The 19,720-nt window shown below is 36.5% G+C and overlaps 1 protein-coding gene across 1 annotated transcript in view; it reads right to left on the bottom strand.

Moving 5' to 3' along the window:
• LOC149580714 (MLO-like protein 1) overlaps positions 1-19,720 on the bottom strand; it is a 155,423-nt gene that overhangs the window by 123,441 nt on the left and 12,262 nt on the right. The window contains exons 2-3 of the mRNA XM_089814534.1: positions 683-740; positions 108-355 (exon numbers count right to left, since the gene is read on the bottom strand). Coding sequence (XP_089670660.1) covers positions 108-355; positions 683-740 — 306 coding nt within the window. The remainder of the gene's footprint in view (positions 1-107; positions 356-682; positions 741-19,720) is intronic.

The following is a 19,720-nucleotide window of genomic DNA, read 5'->3' on the forward strand; positions in this document are numbered from 1 at the left end:
GCCACTCAGACTTGTTTATTTTCTTTCTCCGTCATATGTTTTCTTTTCTTATCTGGAATTGTATTTACACCAACAGACAATACTAAAAAATATAAAATGCATTTTACCTTCTTCTCACAGTAGCCAGATTCTCCTCCTGACAGCATTCGTCGACTACTGGATCCTATCAATGAAAACAATTTTCTAGAAGGGATTTCCATGATATGGGGAGGATGCTCTTCTACAGTAGTTTCCTCTGAATCGGGCAATTTACATGGTAGCATGTATTTGTTGAAGCTTGCTGGTATGCAAACGTGGTTGATCGAACGTTGAAAGACGGTAAGCAACAGGGAAATAAACCCCAGAAGCATCAGCTCTGCATCCATTCAAAACAGTATCTCTTACATAATTGAAATAAATAACATTTTTCCACTGGAGAAAGCATGCAGTTAGAATGGAAATATAGAAGCACCTTGTAAACTAATGATGAAGATACTTTTCATAAAAAACAAGTTCGCTAATAAACCCAAGACTTTGCTGAATAGACATAATGCTACGGCCAGATAAAAAATCACAGGTAAGTTACCAAGAAATAAATTTCATATCATGATTTGGCTAGTTGTCCAGTAACTTAATAAGTAGCCTATGTACTTTTTAATTTTTCAAATGCTTAGTACAAGGGAATCAATCGAAATGCATATACCTCCTTTTAGCTTCTCTAAGGCTTCATACAATGCTCTTTGTTTCCTCTTCTTTAACAGCTGCCAAAACAATCCAACATAATTTAATCATTATCATGTCCTCAATGTGCGAACAAATTTGCTTATGCAATTTTAAAAAAGCTTGAAATTGTTTTAATTGTGAAATTAGTTTTCTCCTTGTATCACCAAACCTTCCCAAAATAATATTTTTTTAAAAACTAGTTTTTCTACTTGTGTAATAGAAGGTGCATGCAGGCAGCAGAATACACAAGATTCTTCTCAATCTCAAATCTCTGATTCAATTACTATCATTATGTAGTTAGTTATTTCAAGTGATCTGCAAAGAGGATTGCATTCAATTCTACTTAATTCTGCTGCATTCACATTGGTATTAGTCCCATTTCAATGCAATTTCAGGTAGGAACTAAGCATCCAAAAAGTAGTAGTGTAATTGGCAAATTGCAAATCGAGTTCACACACATGGAGGAGTCCCATGTTAAAATCGTCACACTGTATTAAGGTGGCTCAAAGTGCAGATCTACCCTTATTTAAAAATAAGAGATGGGACCTAAAAAGCTAACAGCCAAACCGTCCACAAAACTGGCAATCAAGAAAGGGAGATAAGGTTTAAGACTTTAAGTTTACTATCCTTCAACAATCTATGTTGTTCAAAAGAATGCAGTGCAGTTTCAGAAACTTGGCTTGTTGGTCAAGAACCATTGAGTTCAGAGACTGATATGCTAAGCCAATACCTAAAATTATGGTAGTGAGTCAAATCCCATTATTGGTTTTACAAAACAAATGATAGTAATGGCCATAAACACTGCAATTTTTAAAAATTCCTGTATACCAATCTAAACCTGCATGACTAACCATAGCCTGCGATATGGATTTATTGCTAATCATTGATCAATAATGTATAAATATTTTCTTTTTTTCTTAGTGGAACTCACATGTATTCCTATTATTCAGAGACTTGGCAAGTATGGTCTCTGGAAGCCAACTTACTCATGCAACATAACCACAGAGAGAGGGAGAGAGAGGCTGACGAAAAGTAGGTGCAATGGAACTGAAGAGTATAGATGTTGACAATAAAAGGTTCTAGGAATAGAAACCCAGAAAGGCCCCACAAAGGGAAAGAACAAAAGTAAAGAAATGTGAAACAACGAAGAACCACCCACAAAAGTGATTAAGAAACTACTACATAAAGCCAAGAAGAGAGAAAAAAGAAAAATTATAGTCTACCTGAAATAGAAACCAAGCATAGGGATATATAACTGCATACTTACCTTATAAAATAACAAAAAATTCAACAATAGAAAGGCATACCTTATAAATTAGTGAAAAATTCAACAATAGAAAGATACATTACTAGCAAGACATTTCCTGAATATAAACCCCATAAGCCAACTTGCTCATGCAACATAACTCCAGAGAGAGAGAGAGAGAGAGAGAGACAGATCCAACAAAGGGATATGTCACTGCATAAGTAGTAAGTACCATATAACAATAGAGTTATATATTAATAATAGGCCATACCCAAAGTCTGATTCCTAAACAAGTACAAACATATGGACTTGCAAAGATTTGTCTTGACAAGGAAAAGACACAACCTATGCCAAAACTTGAAATAAAGCCTGTGTATCCATTCAAACAATTATCATTTGATCATTTCACCCAAACAAGCCAACACAGCAGTTTGGGCAAACACAGCAGACCTCTTATCATTTGAACAACTTCAAGTTATTCTTTTTGAATGAAAAGGTATTATTAAGTTTCCTTTATATTATATTGGTAATTTTCTCTGAGTCTGCTCCTGTAGTTCAAAATTTCCAATATATAAATTATCTTTTATTCATTTCATCAAACAGGCCAACACTACAAGCAGGCTATCAGTTTACTGCAAGCACAGCAGAATTTATATCATCATTTGAAGAAATTTGATTTTAAACTCTTTTGGAATGAGAAAGCATATTAGTTTATTAAATTTCCATTATATTATATTTTTATTTGCCGAGTCAAGTTGCTCAATCCGATCCTGTAGTTAAAATCAATTTGGACGATTGGTCTCAAATCCAAGTCTGTATGGAACACTCCAACATAATGGACTGGATCCTTGACATTGCATCCACTCATATCAAATTACAATAGAACAGGGTGATTTCCTCCAAGTGTAGATTTGTTTCCTAGTGTTCTGTAGATATATACAGAGTCCCTTCCTCCACACCTTGTAACTGTAAACCGAATACCGTACTGACTTATCACAATGCAACAAGCTAATGGTATCCTAGTCAGGGTTGTCTGGTGTTCTTTACACGAGCAAAGTCCCTTGCTCCCTAACTTGTGGACTAGATTCTTGCTATATCTTTCATTGATAATTCTGGAATTTTTCCAAATGCAATTCGGTATCTTCATTAGAGTACTGTTCTTCCTTGTAACTGAGAAGTCAGCCACCTCATCATGTTGCCCTTGAATCAAGAATTTGAGGAAATGTGTCTCTTCTTTGCCCAATTAACAAAGAGAACATGTGATACTTGTTTCAGCACATCTTCTCTGCTGAACACAGAGAACAACTAGCACTTCGTCTTGAATATGGGTCATCTTTGCAATCAGTATCCTGCATTATTGCTATACCACAGTGCAATAAGCCTCACAAACTATATTTTTGTCGCTATGCCCACCCAGATCAACCCAACAAAGCAATGAGATCCTAGGGAATGATCATCGTCTCTTAGTGTTCTTTGGATACACAGAAAGCCCTTTTCGCTCAATCGAATATGATGCAGACTGGATTTTTTACACTGTACCCACATATCAAAATTAAGCATCCTCCTCCCACCCTTGTACATGGATTCTTAACATTGTTCGTACGCAAATGAATATAACATGGCAAGGGGCTTCAACTTGAAATTCATCAATAGTGTCATCTATATACACAAAAAATTGAAATATCCTTTCCCATATATTGTATTCATGACATCATATACCCTATATAAGCAGAAAAGGGAGACAGAATGCTAATGAGGACTCAAGTTCTGGTGTTATATATATTGTATATATAAAGCCCTCTTCTCCCAACATAATGGACAGTATTCTCCACGTGCATCCTTAGAAATCTCCTTCCCTTCAAAACCATTGAATCAATTCTTGATATTACAGCCAAACATATTAATGGAACAGGGCAGTGGAATCCTAGTCAAGGTTTGCCTTTTTCTGTCCAGTTTCCCTAGGGCTTCTCCTCACACAAGCAATAACCCACCCGACTATCTATCTAATCATTAATGTCCTCACCAAGAAGAAGCATATCATAGATATTATACAATGTAAGTATGCAGTCTATATCTCTCTGGATTCCTACATTTGAATGTTAGGCTATCTGCAACAACACTGCCCCTGCCCAGTAATGGCCCAAGTGGAATCATCTACATGTGCCTATGTACACACAAGCATTGACTTCCACCATGTCTTCCGACCACCTATTCATATCCTAACAGCCACCCATCTAACCATATTTCCCTATGGATTGAGTCGGTTAACATGTTGAAACCATATCATCATAGATACATCATATGAATATCTACTATAAATTTCTCTGTATGATTCACTAATAATCAGCTCATCTATAACCAAATAATAATAGTCCAAACAAAAAACCCACTTGCCAAATCTATGAATGCCTCTCTCAAGCAGCAGGGATACAATGACAAAAACATAGCAAAACATAGCCACCGTCTATGTAGGTGTATATTCCAAAGTAGTCTCCTCCAATTCTTCAAAAGACCTAATTGCTCTCAGTTTTAACCCAAAGCCTCCACAACCCCCACTAGCAAAGAATTGTGTCTGCAAATCTACAATCTCAATATAGATAGATAATGTTTAACGTCCATGAGGCTAAACATAGCCTATGGGACAACCTATCAACTTAAGCCAACTTCATTAACTCGATATATAGGACTGAAATGGGCGAGGAAAATGTGAAGCAAGTGTATAAGGAGATCCAAAACTTCCCTATATATTCTCACTTGTGAACAAAATCCCATACTTTGTCTCTATCTAATGACTTCCTGAAAAGGTTAGATCACCAACAAAGAATTAATAGAACAGTTTTCAGTGATAGGGCATTCTTGCGACGAAGGTTTTTGTGGAGTTTCCAACAACAGGGGTTTTGAGTGACAAAGGCTTTTGCACAGTTTCAAATGATAGTAATGAGAAAATCAACACTATTGCAGTCATTGATTATTAATCTCTTATTGTGAACGATTATTAAACTGCCAAAAATAATTCACAGCTAATATCGAAAAATAACACAACTACAACTTCACCAGTAAAATATGGAAAGAAATTTAGAACACAAAGAACACAATGTTTTTGAACAAATCGTCCCTAGAAAAACCCCTAAGGGAAAACCAATTCTATAGATGGAAAATATATTAACTTTAGCAAATCAAGAGATACAAAATTCCTTGCATCTCACTAGCAGAATTTAGACAACCTCCTAATTTCTCTTGTTGATATTCCCTATTGCTATCACCATTGCTATTATTGTGCCCTTGCTAACACTGCATGACTGTTTACTATCACTGCAAACTCATTTGCTAACACTGCAAATGCTTGTATAACTCTTGTTGTTCTCTGTTCTATTCTGTTCTCCAAATGCTTCCCTTGACCCCTTTTTATACTACTTAACCAAGAGGTTTCTAGTTGCTTCTTGATCAAGACAATGCAACCAAGAAGTTTCTAGTTGCTTCCTAACCAAGAAGTTTACAGTGGCTTCTCGATTAAAACAACTTAACTAATAGGTTACTAGTGGCTTCTAGAAGGAGTCAATTAATTATCAAATAATTATTGTAACTCTTAACAATTATTTGCCAATTAATTACATGTGGACGAACAGTTGTCCAAGCTACCTAAAACTAACACTCCCTCTTAGCGAGTAAGCTATTTTGCATGACACTTAACTTATCTCTGAAGAAGATGAATTTGGCCTTCCCCAATGCTTTTTTCAAAATGTCTGCTACCTGCTCCTCCGTAGGTATGTACTGTAGTTGAACAACCCCCCATTGTACACAATCTCTGATGAAGTGATATCTGATGTCTATATGTTTAAACCTATCATACAATACTGGATTCTTAGACAACTTGATGCAACTTTGATTGTCGCAGTGTATCACAATAGTCTCAACCAACTTCCGAAGACATATAGCTTCACATGTCGCCATGCTAACTGATATGTATTATGTTTTTGTTGAACTTAGAGCCACATAATTTTGCTTCCTGCTAAACCAAGATCCAACTCTTGATCCCAAACTGAAACAACACCCTGAAGTGCTCCTTTTGTCCATTGTACTTCCTGCCCAATCTGCATCAGTATAGCCCATCAACCTGATACCTTCACCTTGGGCATATCTGATCCCATACTCAACTATACCACACAAGTAATGGAATATGTGCTTTGTCGTTGTCCAATGCATTCTCTTTGGTTCAACCATGAACTAAGAGAGTTTACTGCAAATGCTATATTTGGCCTAGCATTGACCAAATACATAAGCGAACCAATCAACTGCCTGTATAAGGTGGGATCTGCATCCTTCTCCTTAGATGTATCTACCTTCCTCCAATTCGTGATCATGGGTGTAGACATGGCTTTGCAATCCTCCATCTCGAATCTCTTCAAGATTTCAATGCAATATTTCCCTTGACCAAGGAAAATCTCTCCATCTATTTGCCACACCTCCATGCCGAGAAAGTAGTGCATAAGTCCTAAGTCCTTCATCTTAAACTCTTCTGCAAGGTCCCTCTTGCAGTCTTCTATGAGCCCTAGTGAACCCATAAGAAATAAGTCGTCCACATAAAGAACAAGAATGAGAATCTCACCCCCAACCACCAAGTAGTAGAGGTTTACATTCACTTCACTCTTCACAAAGCCCATTTCTTGCAAGTATGTGTCAATGCACTCATACCACACTCTGGGAGCCTGCTTGAGTCTGTACAGTGCTTTCTTCAATCTACACACTTGGGTCCCTTTGTTGTGTGCTATAAAGCCTTTTGATTGCTCTATGTATACCTCCTCCTTTAACTCACCATTAAGTAATGTTGTCTTGACATCCATCTGATGGATCTGCCATCCCATCAATGTTGCAAACGAGATCACAACTCATATAGAAGTATACTTGGCCACTGGAGCAAATGTATCCTCGTAGTCTATTCCCTCCTTTTGAGAGAACCCCTTGGCCACAAACCTTGCCTTGTATTTCTCGATGCTACCATTTGCACCGTGCTTTATCTTATAGATCCAATGTGATCCAACTACTGCTCTATCTATTAGTCTAGGAACTACCTCCCACACATCATTCTGCATTATTGAGTTATACTCCTCAACCATAGTATCTTGCCATACCTAATGCTCTGCAGCCTCCTAATAGTTGAAAGGTTCACTATCTACCGACTAACTAATGTAGCATAGTCATTGAACATGGTTGGTTGTCGCTATTGTCTAGTACTCTTCCTAGGAGCTCTCGCAAACTTTTGAGTATCCCTTTGTGTCTACTGTACCTCACGATTCCTGCTATCAACTGTAGAGCATGTGATATCAACCTCTAAGTCTTCTAGATGCATTTCCTTTTGCACCCGTTGCTCCATGCTCTGTGAAACTTCAACACCTAAGCCTACACTTGTACTGGTAACTATACTTGTGCTTTGTTGCCCTTGACTAGGCCTTGGAGCTTCTATTGGCTACTCACTCTGATCATTTGCTGGCAAATCTCTAGACCTTCTAAATGCCTTGCCCTCCATGAACTTGACATCATGTCTGATAATAATTCTTTTGGTTTCGAGGATAAAAATCCTATATGCCTTTGAGGTTTCACTGTACCCAACAAAGTACCCCCTCTCTGTAGTTTGATTTAACTTGGTACGTGTATCACCTGGAATATGACAATATGCCAAACTCCCAAATATTCTGAAATGGCTAACATCAGGCTTCTTACCTGTGAAAGCTTCTTATGGTGTCATCCTCCCTAGCACCTTGTGTGGAACCCTATTCTAAATGTAGACTGTTGTACGACATGCTTCTGCCTATAAGTAGCGGAGCATATCCTGGTCATGTAGCATAGCTCTTGCCGCCTCCAATATAGAACAGTTCTTCCTCTCAGCAACTCCATTCTGTTGTGGATTGTAAGGAACAACCCACTCTCTCTTGATTCCTTCCTTGGTACAACACTCTTGGAAGTTATTTTTTTTGTACTCACCTCTATTGTCTGACCAAAGAACCTTTATCTTCTTTCTTGTCGAGTTCTCCACTAGAGCCTTGAACTCTTGGAACCAACTGGAAACTTCATCCTTGGTCTTCAAGAAGTATATCTAGGTCTTCTTGGAGAAATCATTGATAAAAGTAACATAGTACTCACATCCTCTGAGAGACTTTGTAGACATCAGTCCACATACATCTAAATGTACTAGATCAAGAACACCTTCAGATCTATTGTCACTCCTTGGAAAAGATGTTTTCGCAAACTTCCCCAACACGCATCCTTTACATACATCATCATGCTCTATGCTCCCTTTGGAACACCTATCACTGTCTCACGAAGCAATTTGAGTGCTCCATGATGAATATGACCCATCCTCCTATGCCATAGGTCTCCAAGATCTCTACGATTAGTGATGCTCACGAATGCCTTAGGAGTATCAAACTGCAACCTATAAAGGCGACCATTCCTAACTCCAATAGTTATTGGTGATTTCCAATCCTTGTGCTTAATCAACACGTGTCCCTCTAAAGAGTACATTATACCCCCTACCTTGAAGAACAAATATAGAAATCAAATTCATACCTAATCCTGGCACATGCAACACATCATGAACTTGAATAATCTTTCCACTCTCCCTTTGAAACTGAATAGTCCCTTTCCCAACTGGGTTGAGTTTGGACAAGTTTCCCATAGAAAATTGGATATTGGTGTTCTCCTCCTTATAACTGGAGAAGTACTCTCTAACTCCTTTCATATGAAATGACGCCCCACTATCTATATACCAAATAGTCTATGAGGTTGAGCTTACCATACAAGCTATAAGTGCAAACTTATCTTCCATTCTACTGGAGAGTTCTTCTGCACTTGCTGAAGCTGCCACCTGCTTCTTTGCCTTCTTCCTTTCTGGGCAATTACTGACATAGTGACCATACTCATGACATCCAAAGCACTTGACCTTAGAAAGGTCCTTCTTCTTCTCACTTTGTGAGTTTGATCCTTTGCTAGATCCCTTCTTTGCTTTCCCTTTCCCTGCTAGGGCAACATTCTCTTGTTCCACCTCACTTTTCTAACTCTTGTTAGCCCCATTAACAAGACTTAGTCTAAATTTCTCTTGAGTGAAATTAGTCCATAGTCAATCCCAACTTGGTAAGGTATCTCATCCACTGACAACTTGAACAAAGACTCTCCACTGTTTAGAAAACCCATTTAGAGCTATTCTCACTAGCTCGCCATCATTGGGACTATCTCCAACAGCTGCTAACTCATCCTTGACAAGTCTAAGCCTAGTGAGGTAACTTGTGACATGTTCTCCTTGGTTCATTCGGGCATATTCTCTAGCTTCTCTTTGAGAATCATCTTCCTATTAGTGGTAGCATTCTGGTACAAATTCAGAATGACATCCCACATCTTCTTTGATGTATCTAGCTCCTCTATAAGTGGAATAATATGATCCTTGACACCATCAAGGATAATCCTCCTCGCCTTGGCATCACCCTTCTTATATGCTGCAAGTTGTGTCGCATCCGTTGGTATAGGTACAACACTAGTAGCATAATCCTTGATACCGTTCTCTTCCAACAATAAAGAAATTTTGGCCTTCTAGACACCAAAATACAAGGCACCATCCAATCTATCATGATCTCTCTTACTAGTTGAAGCCATGTCAAAGGATTAAAGCAATAATAATTCTAAAGAGATCACAATTTCTTTCCCTAAGAGATCACAATTTCTTTCCTAGGGAAAAACTTTTTACTTTTACCCTTAACACTGCTCTGATACCATGTGAAAATTAACACTATTGCAGTCACTGATTATTAATCTCCTATCATAAACGATTATTAAATTGCCAAGAATAAATTCACAGCTAATATTGAAAAATAACACAACTGCAATTTCACCAATAAAATATGGAAAGAAATTTAGAACACAAAAAACACAATGTTTTCGGACAAATCGTCCGTGGAAAAACCCCACCAGTTCTGTAGATGGAAAATATATTAATTTTAGTAAATCAAGAGATACAAAATTCCATACCTCTCACTAGCAGAATTCAGAAAACCTCCTAATTTCTCCTGCTAATATTCCCATTGCTATCCCCAATGCTATGACTACACCTTTGCTAACACTGCAAGATTGTTTGCTATCATTGCAAATGCTTCTACAACTCTTGTTGTTCTATGTTCTGTTTTGTTCTCCAAATGCCTCCCTTGATCCCCTTTTATACTACTTAACCAAGAGGTTTCTAGTTGCTTCTTGATCAAGACAACTCAACCAAGAAGTTTCTAGTTGCTTCCTAACCAGGAAGTTTCTAGTGGCTTCTCGATTAAAACAACCTAACCAATAGGTTACTAGTGGCTTTTAGAAGAAGTCAATTAATTAACAAATAACTATCGTAACTCTTAAGAATTATTTGCCAACTAATCACATGTGGACAAACAGCTGTCCAAGCTACCTAAAACTAACAAGTAATAGTTTTGAGGCTTTTGTCGGGTCTAAATAGGGGCATATTTTCTATGATGTGGAGGGTTATTACAGTGGCAAAGAGATAACTGGGGCCCAGTCTACAATGGGAAAGAGGAAACAGAAGCTTCTTGACATCATGGTCTATTTCAATACTCTTTCATTTTGTCATGCCCAGACAATCTCAAGGTGTGCCATTTTTCTATGTTGTTTTGTTCCTGCAACTATCTCTTCAATTTGTTTATTTTGGTCAATCTTCGAACCATGGAAAATAAAACATCATTTCTCAAAAATGATCAAGGAATCCTTGTGCATATTTAAACTAATCATTTGGGACAAGTAAAAATTGCCTCTCTAGGAAACACAGGAAAATATATCTCGGTCAACGTCAAACAATTTAAAGATATCTTGAAATGCAGACTTGCCCGTATGAAATGGTTGCATGAAAGGAAAAAAGCAATGTCAAAACGTGAATTAGTCGGGGATAAGAGAAAGGGGTAGCTTAAAAAACTTTCGTCCTTCCCATTTAGGTGGCAACAATCTGTTGTATGGCAGTAGTAACCTTGTAGACCTTGTTATATATAGCCCTACTTCTAAACCTCTCGCTTGTCTTGATTTGTATGTGCAAGAATTGTTGATGGCCAAGGAAAGGTTAGAACTTCTACAGGTTAAACAACAACAAAGAGACCTTAAAATGCATGCTCTCACTGCAAAAAAAATCTTTAGCAGACAATAACAATGCTCTGATGCAAGAAACACTCTTAATTGGAAAGCTTAAATGGAAAAACATGAAGGATATGAAGGATGAATTGAAAAACTTGAAATTTTCAATGCAAGCAATCAAAGTTACAGAAATAGCAAAATGTCTTAGGACACGGGGAAATTGTTATATCAGCTAGTTTGTTAGGAAAGGTAGAGGTTGAAGATGACAAAAGGAGTTTCTTAGGAAGTTATCAAAACTTGGGACAAAGATAGTAAACACTCTACTTGTGTGGTTGTGGAGGCAAATACTTATGTAAATAATACACGAGAGGGATGTCAAGGAAAGGCCAATGTAATTATCAAAGGAGTGAAATACTATGGTGAAGGTGAACACACTCTTGATTTAATGAGGGACTTCTTGAAAGTGTTGCTTTGGCAAGTTATTTGATGAGAGAGATACGACTATTAAAGTGGTTATGCCTAATATTCATTACAAACAATTTTTTTTTTTGAGCAAAAAAAACTCTTGAGTGGTTCTCGTTTCTTTTTAGAGGAGGATCTAACAATGAGAAGACAAGAAGAGAAAATGAGGAAGTGGCAAAAATCAAAGCAACTAGAAATGAAAGCAAAAGGGCAAAGTATTTATTGCTCATTTTGGTTATTTTTCTTTTGTAGAGCAGCAAGTGGGCAAAAAACTCTTTAGTGGGCAACTATATAGCAAGATCAACATTCACTCATTGGGATAAAAACTCAGCTTTGAATCTTACACATCAAAACAAATAGAAATCAAGTTCAGCCCAGGCTTCCTTAAGTTAATGTGTTGGAATTGCAGAGGTTATCCTTGGAGATGTGGACCTAGGTTAGGACCCAGTGCTAAAGGTGAAGCCATTATTTGTCTAATAGATATGTATGAGCATGAAGGATATAATGCTTCATTATTTGAAGGCTACTAGAAATTCACAGTGTAGAATGAGTCAACGGAAAATAGTAAAGGTCATGGAGGCATAATGGTTTTGTTAAAAAGTAAAGTCCACCAAGATAACTTTTGGGGGGAGGGGGTGAATCAGTTATATAATCAAAAAAACTTTCTTCAATCTTATTAATCCTTAATCATGTGAGCAATAACAACATCAACCACAAAGAGATACACATACACAATGACACCAAATATGTTAACTAGGGAAACCCTTGATCAGAGACAAAACCCTAGTGGGAATGATACCCACAAAATGATGTACTAATATAAAAATTCCTTGTAAGAGGATGAACTCTGTTAGGAGTGTGTGAAATAAATTCAGTACATATCAGTCTCTGTTAGGAGACTTTGGATTCCTATGAGGAGATTCCAACCCTATTGGGAGTTGTAGAAGGCAGGAGGACACACTGTCCAAACAGCTTCAAGGGCAGACCACCAAACTCACTGTGCAACTAGCTTCACTACTATCCTTTGCTGAATAATACCAATTGTAGCATAACTTGTACTTCTCCATTGTACTCTTGACTGAACCAATACACTCTTCTAATCTCAATACTAGATCACCAACCTCGCATCTAATCCCTAGATCGCTTACACGCATTTACCAACTTCGCATATCACTTGTATTATCCACACACTTGCTTACATGTCACACTTCACCACAAGGAAAATTACCTTCCTTTATACCATATCCTCAAAATAATTCTTTGAGTTGGCCTTGAGGCTTTCCCAATTAGTTATAATAGGATCTCATTAAGATATTACAGATATTACATCTTTTTGTAATTACAAGTCACTATTGGCTGTCTTCTTTTACAATCCTTCGCATGTGCCAAATCTAACTTTACGCAATCAACCTAATCATCTTTAGGATGTCTTCTTCCACTGTCTAAGTGTGCTTCTCTAGATTCTATCTATGTTAGGAGATATAATCCAATTACCAGAAACCGCTTTCCACGAACTCTGTCTATACAGTCTTTTGTAAATCTTGCATAACTATTACTAGTCTTCATATCTCTGTATGCATGGTTAACCTCATCATCATGACACTCTAAAGAACACCCAGATACGTTTGCATATCCTCATCCTCGATCCTCGAACTGTACTGCCACAACCTCTGTCTATTACTCTGTTACTTTCTCAGGAACAACTGTATGTTGACATTAATAACAAACTCAGTCATGAATGCAACATAAGAACATGTTGTCAATCTTCCCAAATTGTTGATACTCCCCCATATGACTGTTATTAGCATTCATGCTAACAATCTCTACCTTTAGCATTGATGGAAACATAGATGAAAAACATCTAAGTTCCAACAATTTGTAACTTCTATTGTAGCTTATCTTTTCAAATAATCTTCATCAATCAATTATCTTGCGATTTCTCCCCCATTGACTAGGTTCTCCCCCATTATCCAAAAGATGTTTTTCCATACAACTTCTCCCCCATTGGCATCAATGGAAAAGGTATCATTATGTCAATTTACTACTTTTGTCAATCTTCAACTCAAAGTCTTCAACCAGCTCAAGTGTCCAAAGACATTGTTTAAATACTCAACTCATTCAAATACTCCCCCATATAGGAAGCATCAAGCATCTAGTCTAGGTGATCCATACTGCTATGTTACTACTGGATTGATGCATTTCTTGCATCTTCTACTTAGAGGTAGGCAGGGACATAACCCCAAGCATACCACACAAATACTCAAAAGTATCCTTTGGCAAGGGCTTAGTGAATATATTTGCAATTTGCTCCTTAGTATTCACATACTTCAATTTGATTTCCTTTTCCACAACGTTTTCTCTCAGAACATTATACTTGATAGATATATACTTAGTCTTAGAATGCAATATAGGATTCGTAGACATGTTCATTGTACTGGTGTTATCACAATGTATGGTAACATGTTCCTTAAACTCAATTATGATATCCTTCAACATCTGCTTCATCCAAATTATCTAATTACACTTACTTGTTGCTGCTACATACTATGCTTATGTTGTATTTTGTGAAGTGCAATCGTGTTTCTTACTTAGCCAAGAATATTTCTTCAAGGAAAAATGCTCCACCACTTGTACTTTTTCTTTCATCCACACTAACTGCCCAATCTGCATCAGTGTATGAACATAAGGTGAAATTATGTGATCTATCATATCATAGACCAAAATTAGGTGTACCTTTCAAATATCTGAATATCCTTTTTACTGTTGCATAGTGTGATTTTCTGGGATCAACTTGGAATCTTGCCACAATTCCAATTGCATTTGTTATATTTGGTCTAGCGTGAGTCAGATATTGCAAACCTCCAATCATGGATCTGTACATCTTCTGCTCAACTATAGGTGCTTCATCCTTGCTAGATAACTTGTGAGCAATTATCATAGGTGTACCAAAAAACTTACAACTCTCTAAACCAAATCTCTTCAACAAATCTTTCAAATACTTAGTTTGAGAAATGAAAATACCTTCACTGTTTTGTACAACTTGCAAACCCAATAAGTACTTCATTTCACCAATGTTACTCACTCAAATTCATTCTTCATCTCTTCAGCAAACTTATCACTTGCTTCATCATTTCCTCTAAAGATTATATCATCCACAAATATAATGATAACAAAGCATTCTCAATTTCTTTCAGATACAAGTTATTGTCTGTAGTACCTTTTGCAAATCCCAACTATGCCAAGTACTTGGCTAACCTTGCATACCAAGTTCTAGGTGCTTGCTTTAATCTATATAAGGCTTTCTTCAACTTGCAAATCATGTCTTTTTCTTTAGTCAACAGAAAACCTTCAAGCTGCTCTATGTAGACTTCTTCAAGCTCTCCATTCAGAAATGTTGACTTTACATCTATCTGATATACTTTGAAATTCTTATTTGCTACATAAGCCAAAAAAATTCTTACTACTTCAATTTTGTCTACAGGTGCAAATGTCTCTTCATAGTCTATTCCCTCTTGTTGTGAATAACCTTTACATACTAATCTTTCTTTGTTTCTCACAACTTCTTGTTCATTCATCTTGTTTCTAAACACCCATTTGGTTCCAATAACATTCTTGTCTTTGGGTCTTGGAACTAATTCCCAAGTACCATTCTTCTTAATATGTTCTGGTTCTTCCTTCATTGCTTGAATCCAATTTTCATCTTTATAGGCTTCATCTACAGTCTTAGGTTTAACTTAGGATATTAAACACAACTCTTCATGTACCTTGTTTCTTGTCATAACTCCTCTTTCTTTGCTCCCAATAATCTGCTCTAAAGGGTGGTTCTTGATCATATTCTTATTAGGTGTGATTATCTCAACTCTTGCTTCAACTCTAGGTTCAGATGTAGATCTTGATCTAGGTTTTTTTTGTTGGTCAGCATTGTGATTCTCATTTTGCAAATCATTGTTAGTCTCAAGAAATAACTCAACATTTTCATAGTTAGTTCTAGGACCAATGTCTTCATCCAAATTATAATCAAGTCTTCTTTCCTAAATTCTGAATTGTTCATCAACTTTAACATTTGCACTCTCAACAATGTTCTTAGTTCTCTGATTGAAACATTTATACGCTTTTCTTTTCAATGAATAACCAAGTAATATACCTTCATCACTTCTTGAATCAAACTTCCCTATATCATCATCTCTTTTAATATAACACTTACTTCCCAAGATTCTAAAATACTTAATTGATGGTGCATTGCCAAACCATAATTCATAAGGTGTCTTGTTTGGACCTTGTCTAATCTGCACTATTTTCATCATGTATACTACTGTATTTACTGCTTCTCTCCAAAATATCTTTGATATATCCATCTCAAACTTTATTGCTCTAACTGCTTCAGATACTGATCTATTCCTTATTTCTGCAATAGCATTATGTTCAGGTGTTCTACGGGCTCAAAAATGTCTCTTAATGCCATTTTCTTCGCAAAATATGTTAAACCCATTTGATGTAAATTCTCCAGATCTATCAAATCTCAAACATTTAATCCTAAGTCTAGATTCATTCTCAACTCTATTCTTGAATATCTTAAACTTCTCAAATGCTTCAAACTTTTCTATAAGAAATGCTACCCACATCATTCTAGTGAAATCATCAACATAAATCATAAAGTACCTTTCACCATAGAATACTCTTGTCTTGGTAGGACCACTCAGATCTATATGAGCTATCTCCAACTCTGTTGTAGTAGTAAACTTTTTGCTAGGAAAAGATATTTGCTTCTGTTTTGCCATCACATACTCTTTGCACATCATGTTAGTAGGGTTTTCAATCTTAGGCAAATCTCTTACTTCAAATGAAGTGCTTACCTTCACAATATTATCAAAGTTTATGCGACAAGACCTTTTATGCCGCAACCAACTATTCTCAACCTTGGCAACCAAACATGTTTCCTCGGTAGGATTTAACTAAAATACATTAGCTTTGGATCTTGTACCAGTGCCAATCATCTTACCATCTTTGTCCTTAATAACACAAGTCTTCTTAGTGAATTGCAACTGATATCCCTTATCAACAAGTTGTCCAACACTCAAAAGATTATGCTTTAAGCCATCAACAAAATAAACATCAGTGGTGTTAGTTTTCCCATCAAGAGTAATAAAGCCTATTCCCTTGACATGACAAGCTGCATTGTTTGCAACTCTGACAACTCCTCCATCGTAATTTTTGAACTTGACAAATTTACTCATATCACCAGTCATATGATGTGAACAACCACTATTAATAATCTTGTATTTCTTAACTCTCTTAGGACATTTAGAAGCATAATGACCATAACTATCACAAGTCCAACTTCTAAAGATTTTCACACCGTCTGGTTCTCTTCTTACAAGCAAGACAACTCCTTCAATGATTCTATCTCCTCCAATTTTTTTCTATTGTTGCTAGCATAATTTCCATTTGTGCTTGCACTCCTGGTCAATGTAGGTTTGATGTTCAATGCGGTAAAAGTTGTCTCTACTCTAGGTAAATCTCTAGATTCTTTCAAACTGAAATCTATTGCTTCCAATCTTCCAAGAAGATTATCTCTAATGGATTTCTCAATCAAGGGTGTTATATGTTCAATCCTCTGCATTGTCTACTTAAATGTTGGGGTCAATGTTTTCAATATCTTCCACATAACTTCATCTTCATCTTTAGCAATTCCACAAGCTTTGATTCCTACAACAATTTATGATATTCTACCAACATAGCTTCTAAGAGATTCATCTTCCATCATCTTAGCATCTTGAAATAAGCATATCAAATTTTGCAATTTAACTCTCTTAGCATGTTTATCTCCTTCAAAAGTACCTTTTAGGGAAACCCTTGATCAGAGGGAAAACCCCGGTGGGCATGAAACCCACAAAATGATGTACTAATATAATTATTCCTTGTAAAAGGATGGACTCTTTTAGGAGTGTGTGAAATACATTTAGTACATATCAGCCCCTATTAGGAGACTTTGAATCCCTATGAGGAGATTCCAACCCTGTTAGGAGTTTTGTCAAACTTGTTAGGAGTTGTAGAAGGCAAAAGGACACACTATCCAAACAGCTTAAAGGACAAACCACCAATATCACTATCCAACTGGCTTTAATACTATCCTTTGCAAAATAATACCAACTGTAGAATAACTTGTACTTCTCCACTGTCCTCTTGACCAAACCAATACGCTCTTCTGATCTCAATACCAGATCACCAACCTCGCATCTAATCCCTTAGATTGCTTACACACATTTTCCAACTTTGAATATCAATTGTATAGTTCGCACACTTACTTACATGTCACACTTCACCACAAGGAAAATAACCTTCCTTTATACCATATCCTCAAAATAATTCCTTAAACTAACCTTGAGGCTTTCCCAATTAATTATAATAGGACCTCATTAAGATATTACAAAACATTACATCTTTTCATAATTACAACTGATTGCCGATTGTCTTCTTTTACAATCCTTCTCAAGTGCCAAATTCGACTTGGTGCAATTAACCTCACCACATTCAGGATGTTTTCTTCCACTAAGTGCGCTTCTCTAGATTCTATCTCTGTCAGGAGATATAATCCAAATACCAAAAACCACTTTCCACGAACTCTATCTGTACAATGTCTTCTATAAATCTCGCATAACTATTACTAGTCTTCATATTTCTATATGTGTGGTTAACCTCATCATCAGGACACTCTTAGAACATCCAAATAAGTGTACACATCCTCATCTTCAATCCTCAAACTGTGTTGCCACAACCTCTATCTGTTACACTGTTACTTTCTTAGGAACAATTATATGTTGACATCAATGACAAACTCAATCATGAATGCAACATATGAACATGATGTCAATCTTCCCAAACCATTGATACTCCCCCATAGGACTATTATTAACACATGCTAATATGTTTTAGTAAAAGAGAAGGAAGGACATATAAGTTTATTGGAAAAGGAAGACTCTGATAAACAATGTTACCTAGGGATGCGCCCCCGATATGTTTTCAACCGTCCTCGTCCTAGAAACATCTTGGGGACTTGGGGACACCTAGGGGACTTTAACTTTGACTTCTAGAACAAATTAGACTTTGACTCTCTAAGTAACACAAATTTAGCAAATGAATTCTACTTATTCTTATAATTTAAGGTTCTATTATGTATAAGTACATGCTTTATCCATGTTTTCATATAAATATTTTAAATTTCTCTATATATTTTAATTTTCCCTATTGTTATATAGTCATCCCCATTTGTCGCCCCCTCATCCCCAAAATAAACAAAAAAAATTTGTCATCCTAGAAACCCGTCCCATTGTATCTTGTCGTCCTCGTCTGGAAATTTGGGGGAACGTAGCTAATAAATAGTTCATATGGTTCAAAATTGTGGAAAACAATAGTCTTGTCAGGATTGCAGCATGCTACTTCGCCCCACAAGTTTCTAAAAATTCTAAAAGTGTATTTTAGACCACAAAGATCCTTATGTTCTTTTAAAGAAGGATGTTGTTGTGGCGCTAAAGGCTACAACCATTTTGGGGAAGAATTGATCACTTTATGTGGCATGTTTGATCTAATGATTTGCAATAGTTTGGCTAGATGGTCAAAGTCGGGCAATTTCACATGCAACACCTACAACGGTGCAAGCATGGTTGACTGCAATCTATTTGCATAATTTGTATGAGAGGATTGAGGAAGTTGTGATTGGGAACACATGTGGGATCTCAAATCACATCATAGATCATTATATGTAAATTTGTTGTGGGCAAAGGATAGACAACTTTGAACAATGATTGAGGCCCTCAACAACCAATTTCTCAGTGCAGAACTCTTTTGACTTTAGAGAACGGTAACATCTTTAGGACTACTCTTGAGAGACTAAAGGGGAGAACATGCATGTGCATGATGTTAATAGTCATGCATTATCAAAATTGATTGATGAGGCCCTTTCAAAGCGCAAAATAACAAAGAAAAGAAAACCTAAAATCAATTGTTTTTCAATCAATATGTGGTTTGATAAGGAATGCAAAATGGCTAGGAGAAACCTAAGAGAGTTGGATAAAATAGACCTTGACATTAGAGTTTACAAGTAGATCCTAAAGAAGAAGAAAAGATGATTTTATGTTCACAATGAGAGAGTGGCTCATTTTCCTTGGTAAAAAGAACCCTAAGTATTTTGAAAGGAACTCCAACAAA

The sequence above is a fragment of the Cupressus sempervirens genome, chromosome 1 (assembly GCF_028749045.1).
Source record: "Cupressus sempervirens isolate cs-2001-9-10 chromosome 1, ASM2874904v1, whole genome shotgun sequence".
NCBI lineage: Eukaryota > Viridiplantae > Streptophyta > Pinopsida > Cupressales > Cupressaceae > Cupressus > Cupressus sempervirens.